General features: G+C 40.2%; 1 protein-coding gene across 3 annotated transcripts in view; it reads right to left on the bottom strand.

The window, feature by feature from the left end:
* Nucleotides 1-1,049: 1,049 nt before the first annotated feature.
* LOC138761938 (protein mono-ADP-ribosyltransferase PARP14-like) overlaps nt 1,050-15,638 on the bottom strand; it is an 84,450-nt gene continuing 69,861 nt past the window's right edge. For all 3 annotated transcript variants that reach the window (XM_069934948.1, XM_069934947.1, XM_069934946.1), the window contains 5 exons: nt 15,327-15,506; nt 11,530-12,153; nt 10,372-10,514; nt 6,879-7,053; nt 1,050-2,107 (listed from right to left, as the gene is read on the bottom strand). In XM_069934948.1, the coding sequence (XP_069791049.1) occupies nt 1,806-2,107; nt 6,879-7,053; nt 10,372-10,514; nt 11,530-12,153; nt 15,327-15,506 (1,424 nt within the window). In that variant the 3' untranslated portion in view covers nt 1,050-1,805. The remainder of the gene's footprint in view (nt 2,108-6,878; nt 7,054-10,371; nt 10,515-11,529; nt 12,154-15,326; nt 15,507-15,638) is intronic.

The following is a 15,638-nucleotide window of genomic DNA, read 5'->3' on the forward strand; positions in this document are numbered from 1 at the left end:
TTCACAATATTCATCGACCATAAATATTTAACATTCACCTTTTTAAAAGTTTTGGATCACTGGTCAGCTCAGCAGCAGCACCATCTCCAAATGTACAACAGACATCCGACACCTCTCCGGTAGAGACTATGTCATGGCGGATGCCCTCTCCAGACCTGCAATTCAAACTTTGGCACCAGGCCAAGACTACACAGAGCTCACACAGGCACAGGAGGCACTCTCCACACCATCATCACTGGGTTGCATCTCCAGGATGTTCAACTGGCTTAGAGCGAGAGCACACTACTCTGTGATGAGTTCATGGGGAACCCCTATCTAGTAATCCCCTCTCCATGGAGGCGCAGGGTTTTTGATTCAATCCATGGACTTTTCCACTCCTCCATCAAGACAACAATCTGCATGGTTGTCTTTCATTTTGTATGGCACGGCTTGTGCAAGCAGGGCAGCGAGTGGGCAAGAACGTGAGCGCATTGCCAGGCTGCTAAGATCCACAAGCACACTAAGGCCCCCATTCAGCAGTTTGAGGCACATGCTGCAAGTTCGAACAAATAAACGTCAACATCCTGGGGCCCCTACTAGTCTCCAGGGGCTACCCTACCCCTATCTCCTCACCATCAACTGGTTTACAAGATGGCTGGAGGCAGCCCCCATCAGTGAGACCACGGCAGACACCTGTGCCAGAGCTCTGCCGTCCGCATGGATATTCCATTTTAGAATCTTTGCACATTTGACCACGGACCGAGGTGCACAGTTCACTTCCATCCTTTGTGGCCCAGTTGACAGGCCCCAACTGAATCCATACGGCCCCAAGAGGACCTTCAGGCATCATCAGCCAAAATGGTGTAGGACTCCCCTCTTAAACCTCCAGTGGAATTCCTGCCGGCAACAAGGCACCAGGAACCCGAACGCGCCGCATTGCTTCCATGGCTGCGTAACAAGTTAGGCAACCTCGCACCATACCACTGTCCCACCACTGTCAGAGGCCTTCCTCCATACCCAAAGACTTAAAACATTCTTTGCTAATTCTCGTGTGCAAATGTAACAAGAAGTTCAGTAGACAAATTAACATTTTATTAAATTTGTTTTATGCAAACAAAGCAAATTGCAAGATGTTCCTAATGGCATATTTTCCAATAACACAAGGCACCATAGCAAATTACCAAAGCAGTAATTGAGCCTGCAAGTTACAGATCTTTAAGATCAGCATTGTGGGTGTCTGCCTCTAATAACTTTTACAGAATGTGTGCATGAATCTACTACCATTCTCAATAAAAATCTCATCCAACCCCAAATAATCAATCCATTTGAAGTTTCTATCACTTGATTTTTGACCTCTCTGCCACAGGAGATAGATCCTTCCTATTTATATATCATGATCCATCATAATTTTTTTTTTACCATTTGTTGCATTTTAGAATAACAAGAGTACTTTGGATTATAATTGACAAATGGAAGTCTTGGACAGCAATTGGTAGTTGAGAATATTAATGAATCCTAGAAGTTAAATTCTCCAGGATGTTATACCTTGAAGGCAAATCCTTATTCCTGGGCTTTAATTTATTTGGCAGCAACTTTCATATTTTAATTTTATAATTAACATTTTAGAAAATAATAGTATCTGATTACAAAAAGAGACGTCTCTTAGAGTTCTGTGGTAACGGTGACGACATTTTAGTTTGGAAATAAGTAAATTGTGCTCATGAGGCTACATGGAACAAATCATTAATGGCTTAGAATGCTGAATAGACCAATTATAAGCAAAATCAAGTTTTAAGAGATAGCAGTAACATAAGGTCACTTCTGGCTCATCCTTCTCTGGCTTTAAATGTTATCAAGTATTCTGGATATGCCCCATCATCACAAAAAATAACAAAAATTTTGGGGTTCTTTAAATTATCCACTGCACAGTCACATAGGTCAGTTGCATCTCCCTGTGCATTTACTGGTGCAGGCTCTAGCATACCTTTATTCCCAACACATTTATTCCCAGTGATCACTCGTGCCTGATAGATATATTTACATTCATCTTCGTCAGGGTTAGAGTATTTGTTGTCACACGAATAAGCAGCATTCAAGGCAAAATACGTTCCTTTTCCATATGCAGTGGCTAGGAAATAATGAAAGTAAATGCATTGTTTGAATGGATAATCTAATTTGACACACATGATTGAAAACAAATTTAAAAAAAAATCAAATAGGAAATACAAGAAATGCAATAGATTTTTATCCCAGCCTCTTTCGATTTGAACTTCATGTCAACACTAAACAATTGATTCTCAATGTTACGTTAGCCCTCCTTATCCTTCAGTAGTTCAAGTACCTAGTTTTTTTTGTGGTTTTGGAGATCTGTACCCTGAGATCATGATTCGCAATCAGGTTTCTCTCTCTCTCTCTCTCTCTCTCTCAATAGCATTGGGTTGGTCAGCACACTCCTGACAACCATACTTATTAGGTACTGCAGCATGGAAGGATAAAGTGATTAAAGGTAGAAATTAGGGAGTAAAACATGCAAGTCTATGGATCCTGTGATTGTAGTAAAGACACAACAATGCTGGAAGAACTCTGCAGTGTCCACTGAAAGTTTAGAGATATTAGCTTTTCAGGCCTGAACCCTTCCTCAAGGTATAAGTAAAAAGCAGGCAAGAACCGATATATTTTTAAAAAAAAACAAGTTGAGATCTTCTAGTCCAGATCTTCCGAAATGTCCACTAATATGGCTTCCCCTCCACCATCATCAACTCACCCCTCACCTGCATCTCATCCATTTCCAGCTCATCTGCCTTGCCCTCCCCTGCTCCCAGATGCGACAAACATAGAATCCCCCTCATCCTCACCTACCACTCCACCAGCCTCCACATCGAACACATTATCCTCTGAAATTTCCAGTACTTACCGATACATCTTCTCCTCTCTGCCTTCTGTAGGGACCGTTCCTGTTGTGATTCCCTTGTGCAATCATCCCTCCCCACCAATCTGCCCCCCAGCACTTTCCCGTTACCGCAGGAGGTGCAACACTTGCAACCGCTCCTCCCGTCACCAAGGTCTGGGGCCCAAAACAAGCCTTTTAAGGGAAGCAGCACTTCACTTGTGTATCCGCAGGACTGATTTACTGCCTCTAGTGCTCCTTCTGTGGCCTTCTCGACATCAGAGGGACTGGGCATAGATTGGGAGATCACTCCAATGAGCACCTTCGCTCCATCTGCAACAGTGACAGAGACCTCCCAGCAGCCAACCATTTCAGTTCTTTGTCACACTCCCATACTCACATGGCCTTATGTACTATCCCACCAAGACCACCCGCAAATTGGAGGAACAACACCCGATTTTTCTGTCTGGGCACTCTCGAGCCAGGTGGCATTAACATCGACTTTTCTGGTTTCTGCTAACCTGCTCTCCACTTCCCCCTCCCTTCTCCCCTCCTCCTTTCCAGTTCTTCTCCCTTCAACTAGCCATCCCTCCTCCCCTTGATCATTGCTGTCCCCTCCCTCCCTTCTGCCTTTGTCACCACACCTCCCCCCCTTACTCTTTTGCTCGGACATTTTTCCATACCTTCATGAAGGGCTCAAGCCCAAAATGTTGGTTATGGATTTGCTATATAAAGGTCACTGTCTGGCCTGCTGAGTCTCTCCAGCATTGTGTATTTTTACTTCAAGCACAGTGTCCGCAGATTTTCATGCTTTACTAAGGCCCTCTATTAAAAAGGCTGTTGAAAAGAGAAATGAGAAGGGGAGGAGTACAGACCAACAGTCAAGAGATGTTAATTGGATATGATAAAAGGACAGGACAAAGGAAAGGTGAAAATTAATTCCGGGAGAGGAACGAAGAGATATGTGAAAGATTCTTTTTTTCTTAATTAATTGCGATGTATAGTTTTTTTTTTAAATCAGTTAAACATTGTTTTAAATGCATGTACATTTAAATTATTTTATAAAACAGATTAAATCCGTCAATTAAAACAGTAGATCACTTGGAATGATCAACAAGCAAGTCTTTGGAATGAAACAGGGGGCACAACAGTTAGCGCTGCTGCGTACAGGGCCAGTGCTACCATTAGGCAAACGAGGCAGCTGCCGAGGACACAGACCTCAGAGGGGCACTGTTGAAGAGAGCAAATTGTATCCCACAGTTCAGATCGGCCGAGGGGAGAGGTTGGAGTCGGGACTTGGGTGCTCTGGTGTGCGCATGTAGCCTAATTGCCAAGGGTAGGGTTCAGAGTCGGCGTCGGGAGCCCTGATGTGCGTCTTTAGGCTGACTGCTGAGGGGAGTCTTTAAGTCTAAATGTGTATTTGGCTGTTTAAGTGAGATATTTACATTTATTGTTCCTACAATTATGACATTGGTTTGAGGAATTTATTAACACTTCAGCAAGAAAAGTCAGTCGGTCTATGATTAGCCCCTGTTTAGAGGATTATAATTTAGAAGAGGAACCAAGCAGATTTGAGACCAAGATGGTCCTGGGTAATTCATTAAGGATAGCTCAGGACAGGCACTAGATGGTTTCTAATAACAGAATAACTATAAAGACAATATTCAAAGATGAGAAATAAAATTATATAAATTCTTAAATCAACTCCACAATTACTCCATGCTATTTTTTTTGTCATTACATTAACGATTTTGTTTATCCTAGTTGTCAAAGTTTCATAAACCAAGAATTCAAAAGGGAGACTAACAAAAGCATTCCTGAATTTCCGTGTGAAAAGCCATACTGAAATTATCTAGTTACATTTTGCTCAAGGTTCTCTATCAATGTATTGCAAGTTCTTGCAGTTGTGTAATGTGGAGATACTATCCTTCCAGGAACAACTTAAAGAGACGTATAATTAACTTTATTATTTCTGCAGTTGATGTTTATCTCACAGTGGTGCTGTTAACAGAGCTACTACCTCACAACTCCAATGATCCGGCTTCTGCCCTGAACTCTGGCCCTGTCTGTGTGGAGTTTGCACATTCCCCCTGTGACCACGTGAGCTTCCTCTGGATTCTTCAATTTCCTCACAAATCTCAAAGATGTGGGCAGGTAGATTATTGGCCTTTGCTGTAGTGTGCAAGTGAGTTGTAGGATCTGGGGGGAAATGATAGAAATGTGGGAAAATTTAAAAAAAAGGAATAACATAGATTTGTAAAAGTGGTTATGGAAAAGTCAGAGCAAACTTGATGGGGTAAAGGAGCATTTTCATACTACATCACCCTTGTGGGGAAAAATGCACTCTGGAAGGTGTTCAGACTTAAAGGTGTGTGAAGTAAAAGTTTTAATATTGCCCTTGGTGGAGGTATGGATTCTACCAATTGCCCTTTAGTTCAAAATGATTTGTGTGCCAAAATATTTTCTTTCGTATTTGAGATAATCAAAGATCGATGCATTACTTATTCTTGCAATTTAAAATAAATTTAGTAGTTTCAAGCTTTGTGCTTTTTTTTTTTTTACAAAAAGTCTGTTTTTAAAAATCAAAATTAGCAATTTTGGCGGGGGGGAGGGGGGTTTGCAAGTAGTTGGCCTTGCCTACGGCACAAAATAGTCTGGCACTGGCCCTGGCTGCGTAACTTCTGCAGAGAACAGAGTTTGATCTCGACCTTGGATACTATTTTTGTTGAGTTTGTAGGTTTCATTTGAAATTGCAGGTCTGCTCCAAGTGCTCCATTTTACTCATCAATACCAAAAACATACTGGTGGGTGGATTAATTAGGTACTGAACAATTGCCATGACTGGAGATGAGTAGCAGAATAATTGGAGGTGGGATCAAAACTATGGGGCTATGAGAGGAAAGCAGAGATGTGTGTCACTGCCTGCTTGATGGTCAATGCAAATATGATGGGCTGAAAGGCCTGTTCCTATGATTTATGAACTTACCTTGATTCAAAGCTGTTAATGTAATAAAATGCGACAAGTTACTTCACATAATTGGTATCAAACAAAATCTTAGACAGAGTTGTCTGGATTGCTAATAGCTAGGGCCATCTCCCAATTAAGAACTGGCGATTTTGCTGGCACCCTTTATGGCACGGAGAGCCTATCTTTTGATATGAAAGCTCTTGGGTTCCAAGAGTAATTACCAATGGATTCTAGAAATATATGATGCAACACTATTGATTGAATATCTTTTGTGCTGATTAAGACGTGCTTTTCCTGAACTGAAGTTCTTGACACATAGAAAAGGTAGCACAAAATAATTTAATGAAAGACAATGGACTTTCCCTGTGCTTTAGCCAAAATGTATCCCATAACCGCCTTGACTAAAATTAGCAAACAGAAAGCTGGAAGAACTTAATGGGTCAGGCAGCATCCATGGAGGCAAAAGGTGCATATCAATGATTCAGGTCAAGATCTGCATCAGGAATGAGTGGAAAGAGGAAAAAGAGCCAATTTTTAGCAATATGATGTGGAGTGGAAAAGTGGCTGGCCTTGACCTGAAACATCAACTTGCACTTTTTGTCTCCACGGACACTGCTCGACTCACTGGGTTCTTTCAACCTCTTCTCAAACCACACACTTGTCTTCCCCTTCTGGCATATCCTTTTGTGGTGGTACACCACTGGCATACTGCAGGAGGCATCCTCTGTACCTGCAGAAGAGTAAGGGGACAGGACAACACCTGGCCGGCTGTCAACCAGTCAGCCTGAATGGATCAAGCCCCATCCAGTCGGGTGTCAATCACCCTCCGGGATATAAGCCTGCGCCGGCCTCCCAAAGCTCATTCAGAGTTACTGCAGCTACAGCCAGCCTGGCTTTGTGGAAGTCTTTGTGGATTAAAGCCTGTTGTACAGTCTTTACCTTGTGTGTGTCTGATTCTGGCTAACAGCACACCACACCTATGCCATTCCCAAAAAGTTTCATTGTGAACCTGAGGCACCCATAAGAATATATTTTGCATCTTACCATTTCTTCCACAAAAACTTCTGTTGAAACCAGTCTTAATCACTTTTTGTGCAATTTCCTTGGTAGTACCGTGATAAAGAATCTGCTCAATGTTTGTTCCAGGAATCTTTCTTTCCACCGTTTGCTTTCTGACAGAATAACTTTGCCAAAGCTTGCGATTCTGGATCCTTTCAATCTAGATGAGCCATTTGTACAATATCAATTTCTGAAGTTGAAATGGATTAACTTTGGTAACAAACAGTATTTAATTATTTAATACACATGCATCTTTATGAAGAATTAATGAATGCCAGCAGATATTTTTCAAAATAAAGCATTTGAACTTGAAATTCTTAACAGTGTTTGAATTGCTTGTTGAGATAAGACTTGTACATTAGGGTAGAATAAAATTACATGGGGATTCCATTCAACTTTGATAAGAAGAAAGAGATATTTTCAGAGATTTGGTTTAGGGCTAACATTTGATAAAAAGCATGTGAAAGCCTATTTGAGAAAGAGTTGCTTTCAGAGGAGAGCAAGATATGGTGTATTCAGGAAGAGAATACTATGGAAATTTTGGGGAGATTTTATTTGTAGCTGTAGCTTCATACCATTTTATTACACTGTTTTCAGTGACCTATCACTGCCTTAGTGGATTTGGAAAAAGATGGAAAATTAAGCCAGAGGATGTCAAAGAAAAAGGTAGTTAAGATGAATAGAAGAGATCTATTTCACAGCAAATCTATTCCTACTGAGATATTAGGAGACTGTGTTTCATAAATCTAGACCACAGAGACACAAGAAATGGCACAGGTGCTGGAATCTTTGTACCAATCAAAGAGAAGGGACTCAGCAGGTTAAGCCAGCTTCATGGAGAGAAATAGACAGTGTTTGGGTCAGAACCCTTTATAGAAATGAAGGTGGGAAAGGGTAATAGCAAGCATAACAATAGGTGGGAGGGGGATGTGGGGAGGGGCTAGCTGAAACCCATTTGCCAGTGATTTGAAAGCCTCTTCCCATTTCCACAAACAGACCTTGGTCTCATCCATTGACAGCAAATGAAGAACAACATATTTGCCTGGGTACCCTTCAAACCTATGGTTTGGATATTGAATTTTCCAGTTTCACATACTCTCTGACCCCTAATCTAGCTCCACTGTTTCCATCTCTCCTTTACCCATTTTTGTTCCATTTTCTTAACCATTTCAGTACTTGCTTTTCACTCAATCCCTCATCCCCAAACTTGTTTCCCCATTTCTCCAGTATGCTATCACCTCTTGTGTCCACTTCCTTCCTTAGTCTTAATAAAGGGTCCTGACACAAAATGTTGACTGATTCTCTCCATGGATAATGCCTAACCTGCCGAGTCACTCCATCTTCTCATTGTTTCTTCTTCAATCTAGACCCCTTTAGATGTTGATAAGCATACAAGGTGGGGAAAAGCAAAAAGAGAGGCTTATGTCTGATATTGATAGCCCAATGAGCAAATATTTTTTGCTGAGTTTTGGGTGCCTGGAATGCCTTGCCAGGAATGGTGATGGAAGCTGAACTATTAAGGGCATTTAAGAGTCTCCTAGACAGGCACAATGATGGAAGAAAAAATGAGGGTTACAGGATAGGAAGGGCTTAGGACTTTTTTTTAAAGGAATACATGGGTTGGCGCAATATCAAGGGCCCAAGGGCCTATACTGTGCTGCAGTGTTCTATGTATTTTTCACCTGTTATTTTATTCTCATTTATTTTAATATTTTTAAGGTAAGCTATTTTTAATTTTTTTTTTTGCTAGTTGCTTGAGGCTGCTGGTTGCTTGAATTCCAGATATCAGGAGTTTATTGTAATAAGAAAGCTGCTTATATAGTGCTAATGTTTCAAAACATATAGTCTAAATAATTACATGCCTGTCAACATGATTTTGTTATTAGACAATTATTCTAAATGCCTTACTTAAAAAGGCACAAGCTATTTAGGAACAGTCGGCATTTATCAGTGGGAAGATAGTGTTCATTAATCATTGAATGCTTGTGAAGAGTAACAGTATATGTATATGGATCAGAAAAGCCAAAGCCCATGGGACATAAAGGATACTGTTAATATGGTTGTACTGTGAAAAGAGGAATTCAGCCAGAAATGGCTACCTTTTTTGCTGTCAATGCCCATAACTGGGTGGCATGGTCGGCGTAGCAATTAGCTTATTGTGACTTAAAATGCTTTAAGGTTTATATATCCAAGCAAGTGAAGTTTGTTTAGTCTAAGTACAAATATAGTATTTTTGTCTTTTAAACTGTTTATTGTTAATGCAGGTGTATTAGTTAGGCATTGCAAGAGTACATCTTAACAACTGGAAACTAGAGTTTGTACGTTCTTCCCTCATCGACATGAGTTTTCCCTGGGGGCTCTGGTTTCCTCCCACTGTTCGAAACATATCAGGGAATTATACACCATAATTAATAGTTAAATTGTGAAGCTCAAAAACTTGCACTTGACAGGAGTACAGGACAAAGAATACTGAAATTGAAATTGGAATTCATGCTGATAGATAAAAATAAGAAGTTCAGGTAGCATCCCTTTCTTTTAAATTTTAGACACACATCACAGTGACAGACCCTTCCAGCCCACAAGCCTGTGCTGCCAAGTACACCAATTAACCTACAAACTCCTTATGTCTTTGGAACATGGGAGGAAACTGGAGTACTTGGAGGAAACCTATACAGACATGGGGAGAACCCCTTCCAAATAACACCAGATTCAAACCCGGCTCGCTGCAGCTATAATGACAAGACTACGCTACGCTAACCTTTCTGCCCCCGAAGAGAAAAATAGAATTCGGGGTGTGCTCTTCATTTGTGAAACTTTCAATTCCTCACCCACATGTTACACAAATAATTAAAGCCATTTCAAAATGCTAATTGGACAAACATTCCGAATATATTTATGTGCTTCCGAAGCACATAAATAAAGGCACATTGTGTGCATAGGATTTATTTATACAACACCAATTAAATATACCTTTTTATCTGGTACAAAAGTTTTAACCTATAATCTTTAGAAAAGGATTTAGAAGGAAGATAACATCATAAAATACCCTCATAATCCTGGCCATAACCTCCTCTTTCTGCTACCTTGGTGCAGAAGGTATGGAAGCCTGAAGACCAGCACCCTCTAGGTTCAAGAACAATTTCTTTCCAATAGCCATCAGACTCTTGAACCTCCCCTTGTTAAACTAATCGTAGACTGCTCTGACAGCACAAAAGGACTACCTGGACTATTCCAAGTCACGTTTTTGCACTCTTGCACCCAGATTTCTGTGAATATTTCTCATATCTTGTATATGTTGTCTCTTTGACTTCAATTAAATATACTATTAGCTTTTTTTTTAAACAAATATCTGTTTAGCTGCAGCAAGAATTTTGGTGCATAGGAACATTTTATTTGACAATAAACTCATTATCATTAATAGCTTAACTTCAGAGGATAACACCAGTAGAAAATGTAAAATTAAAATTTATTGAAGTACCTTGATAATGGTTGCTTGATTCTTGCTTGATTGTGTGAACTTTTCTGTCACTTTATTGTACTCCTCTGTATCTTTTTCAAGATCCTTTACCAAAAATTCCTGATTAATCATGTTACTCCAAGTTGCTGGGAGTTCAAATGTCCCTGGAATTTAAAATATACCTGCTAAAATTTTAGTTCTCGGTTGTAATTATCCTTCCTTGCCAGTCAGTTTTACCCATTTTATTCTTATCATCATAAAATAAAGTAAAATAAAATGAAGTACTTTCTCTGTTTATACTTTGGACACTACTGTACACACCAAATGGTCATTTAACTTTGAGCAGCATTACAACACTTGATCTTATCCTTACACACTATTAATATTCGTGCAAGGCATTAGACAGAATCAGTGTGGACACACAGAACGAGAACCTTGTTCCTCGATGCAACTTTGTGTGTCTTGATCTGGATGGTTTGTTGCTTTGTCAAATTAACTGTTCCTCTGGCAGCTAAAGTATAGAATATTTCATAATGAATTTCAGAACTTTATCAGTGTGTCTTGTTTTTTTTTCCTGGATTTCATTTCTTAGTTGCAGATTTCAGAAAGGTCTGTAACTTAGAACATTATAACACAGAATGGTGTTCTGCCTACTCCACAACAATTTAACCCTTCCCTACTAATACTTCTATTTTTCTTATATTTGTGTGCCTATCTTGTAGTCTCTTAATTATTCCGATGGTAGCAGATTCCAGCACCACCCCGGCATGCATTCCAGAAACTTCTTGCATGTAATGAAGACCCAAGTAGCTTCTGTGGTTTCTGTTTTAGATAAAAGAGGTAAAGGGGAAGAAGGTTCCATTATTGTCATTTAGAATGTAACATACATCAAATTCTTTAACCTTTGTGACTGTAAGGCAGACGGGAGTCACCACTTTGTCCAGTGCCCCTCAGAGAAACCTACAGCACCTGGTGTTCCTTGGCAGTCTCCCCTCCAAATACTGACCAGTACTGTGCCTGCTTAGCTTCTGTGTGTTAAGAGTATTAATCGAATAATATTCCAACTGTCTGGAAAATATACCAGTTGGGCAAAGTCCAGAGCATGCCAGATTAACAACGTTTTTCTGCAACACCTTCTCCATATTCTCAGTATTATTCTTATCGAACAATAATCCATACCTCCTTCAAGGAGTCTCCTGCTGATAATGAACACATTTCCTTTTGAATCCTCCATTTGCTTTTTCTTGAAGTTAATAATCCATGTTTCCTCATTTTCCTCATACTTCAAAGTTTCCTTTTTGTCCTGGTAAGCTTTCTCAATATCACAGTTTAAAGATTGATCATAAGGTTGAAATTTTCCATTTCTCAGCAGCTCCCACTGGACAAATTTCTTTATCTGAGCCTCTTCCTGCTTCCTGGACATTTGATCTTTGGCAGACTGAACCAGTGAATTAAATTGAACAATGAATTCCAGAACTTCATCAGTGTATCCGTTTATTATTATGTAGTCTTTCTGGATTTCAACTTTCACTTGTAGGTTTTCACAGAATTCCATACATTTTTGCCGTTGATTGAGAGATAAAAAGGATCCACCTTTATTTTCTATTATTTTGCTCTTACAATTTTCCTTAATTACATTTTCAACATCGTTTCGAACCATATCAATATTGTCATTTGTCATGCCATATATCTCAACTGTGCTGGTCAAGTATTTTTTTGTACTCAGAATGACTGGATAAACACATTCATCTGGTTTGACCTGTTTGATTGGATGACTGTCACTCACTGGAAGAGTCGTTGGCTCTGTTAAAAAAAAAATGTAAAAAATATATTAAAGAATATTATTTCTTTGCTGACTTAAACTTATTTCATTCTGAATAAAATAATCTTTAGGACAAATATAACAGAGGACAGAGTATAGTAAAATCCCCATTTTCCAGAATTCAATCAAGAGAAAACTCAAAAACTGCCAAAATAAAAAAAGAGGAAATGCATAAAATTCCAAATAAGTAAGACTGGGTGGATGGGACACACGAGGGAGCACTGAGATTTCATTGGATAGGTGCAGGTTGGCTCCGCTGAGCGAGCAATGTCCCTCAATGTGGGTCCATTCTTTTTGCTGTCACCACTTGTGTGGAGGGAAGCCTGGTCATCAGCACGAGGAAGGTCCACTGAGGTCCTGGTCGGGACACTTGCGTGGAGGTGAGCTCATTGTCAGCACATAGAAGGTGCACCGAGATGTGGAGGTGAGCCGGTGTCAGTGCGAGGAAAGTGGTAGAGTGTGCCTAGGGCCTGACCAGGACACTCGAGTCAGAGCCTGTGGGATGGGGATCAGATATGGAGGGGGAAGACGGTAGTGGTGTTGCTACTTCGCTGTCAAAGACAGATTTTAGACCCAGCATATAAGACAACATTTTTAAGTTACTATCCCTGCCCCGGAAAAGTCTTTATCTTTATTAATATCAGGTATATTAGTAAGGCTTTATCTATAAATTTCAGGGAGGTGGTTAATTATGATAAGCGTAGCAGCTTGTTCAATGCTCTTACAGTGTTAACGACTGGGGTTCAAATTTAAATTTTGTAAGTTACGCGAATTATCTGATTAAAGAGAACTTTAAATAATTAGACTACAATATTGAACTTATTTTTCAAATTAAATTTTACAAAGTCTTTTGTCTTTTAAATGGTGTATTCTTAATACAGGTGCATGAGTTAAGCATTGGAAGAATGAGTCTCAGTCAACCGGAAAATTCACATATCCAGCATCATATGGGTGCCGGATAATGGGAATTTTCATGCAATAGTGTATTTTTCCCACCATAAATATCATTCTTATCTTGTTTTCTCAGAAGAACACAAGTGAATACGTCTAGGCCACTGAGCTCTCAAACCTTTCCTACCATTTCATAGTAGGGAAATAAGATATTCAAAAGACTCCGATAATGGAAGGAAAGTTATGTTTTTGCTTTTGTTTGGAATCAATAGTGCAGCATCTTGCTTTGGTCTCCCTGCATTCAAATGTGAAGGACTTAAAGTGGATGTTCAAAATAAATGATTCCTGTTTTTCTTTCGCCAGTCACTTTAATTCCACGTCCTTTGGTTCAGAGACACTGCACAGACTATTTAAACACCACGGAAACTATCAGCACCAGACCCACGGGCCAAGTGAAGAAGACCCAACCATGTGGACACAGAGAGGGGATGCAGGTCAAACTGAGGCTTCTGCTCCCCACTATCCTCCTGGCCATATACAATCCTTGGAGAACAAACTGGATGAACTCCAAGCCAGACTTCAACATCAGTGAGTGCTGCGTGATGTGCTTCACAGAAATAAGGCTAAATACAGACATTCAGGACATGATGCTGCAGCCCAACGGCTACATCCTACATCACGCTGACCAAACACGAGCGCCTGGAAAAACTAGGGGAGGTGGCATTTGTGTCATTATCGATTCATCATGCTACATAGATGTGACAGTCATGTCCTGGCCTTGCCCCCACCACCTCCCCCCCCCCCCCCCCCACTGCCAACCTGGAACATCTGACAATTGAGTGTCCCCCATTCTACCTGCTGAGGGAGTTCACTACCATCATCCTGGTCGCAGTGTACATTCTGCTCCAGGCTAATGTCAGCTTGGCACTGGAGTGACTAAGCACTGTAATTAACATCCATGAAGCAGCACATTCTGTTGCCTTCTTGATCATTGTAGGGGACTTCAAACAGGCCAACCTGAAGAAGTCTCTGACAAACTACCACCAACACATCATATGCAAGACCAGGAGAACCAATACACTTGACCACTGCTACACCACCATGAAGAACGTATACCGAGCCATACCATGACTGCGGTAAGTCTGATCACCTGGCTGTACTTCTACTCCCAGCATACAAGCAGAGACTGAGGACCACAACACCAGTGGTGAAGGCAGCAAAACTATGGTCGAGGGAAGTGGAGGAGCATCTGGAGGACTGCTTTGAATTGGTGGTCAGGAACATATCCTAAATATAGCCATAGACCTGAATGAATAGGCAACTTCATCAAGACCTGCGTGGCTGAGTGTGTGACCTGGATGAATCAGAGAATTTGCAACCTGCTGAGAGCGAGAACAAGGCCGTTAAAGTCCGGGGAGCGGGATCTTTACAAGAAATCCAGGAACGACCTACAGAAATTTATCTCTGAAGCAAAGTGACAATTCTGGAAGAAGCTAGAGACAGAGACAGAAACATGCAAGCTATGGCAAGGAGTGCAGGCCATTACAGCTTACAATGTGAGGGCGAACACCTTAGATGGCTGTGATGCTTCACTACCCGATGAGCTGAACACTTTCTATGCCCGCTTTGAGAAGAACTAAACAGTGCCTACTAGAATCCTTGAAAAGGCTGAGGAATCTCAGGGTGGTATGTGATATACTCTGACGATAAATCTGAAATTTAAATCTAACAAATGCAGAAAAAGTAAAATGCTTGCAAACAAATTCACTATTGAGCAAAATAAACTTAAAAGACACCCTTTTCAGAATATAAGCAAAATAACTATAACCAAGATTATTAATGATTTGTGGTGCAAAAAATAATTATTTTAACATCATGCTCTACATTTTAAAAGGAAACATGGGAAAATTGAATCTATGCACACTTTTGGGTTTTAAGTGGGTGAATCTAATGAAATTCTTTCATTCTGGGACCAGTAGAAGTTTTCAGTGGAATGCATTTCGGGAGTCTCAACTCCAGACATTTACAACCATCAGGTAAATAGACACCTCCTAGCAACATTTTGCCTGCTTTATTATGAGGTGACAAACCGGTTTATTTAATAAACCAATTAAAAATGTCATATTGATCTGAAATAAAATATTGTGGGACAACATTGGATTAAACAGACTTTAAACAGTTAAAAGTTAACAATGCAAAATTGGAATAATTACAAAAAGACTTGCAGGATTACACACGAAATTCAACTAAAATAGTTCCTCACCATCAGGCTGGCAAATTTTGAAACGTTGTTTCATATACAAGGAAAACAGATGAAACATTACAGGAGTGAACAATACAATTCTTATCATGGAGAGTGCAGGTGGAACAAAGTCTCTAACATATTCACTTATTGCATCCAAAAATGCATTTGCAACATCACTGGGGTTTCGTTTTCCAGCCCCTAAACCAAAAAAAAAGTTTGAATGGTTAAATGCAGGCAAAGAGGAGAAATCGCAAAGGTTGAATCAAATCAATAATGTTCCCAATCACATTGCTTTTCTCTCCAGAAGGCTTAGTTTGTTAATCCAGAAAC

Source organism: Narcine bancroftii, chromosome 4 (genome assembly GCF_036971445.1).
Source record: "Narcine bancroftii isolate sNarBan1 chromosome 4, sNarBan1.hap1, whole genome shotgun sequence".
NCBI classification, from domain to species: Eukaryota; Metazoa; Chordata; class Chondrichthyes; order Torpediniformes; family Narcinidae; genus Narcine; species Narcine bancroftii.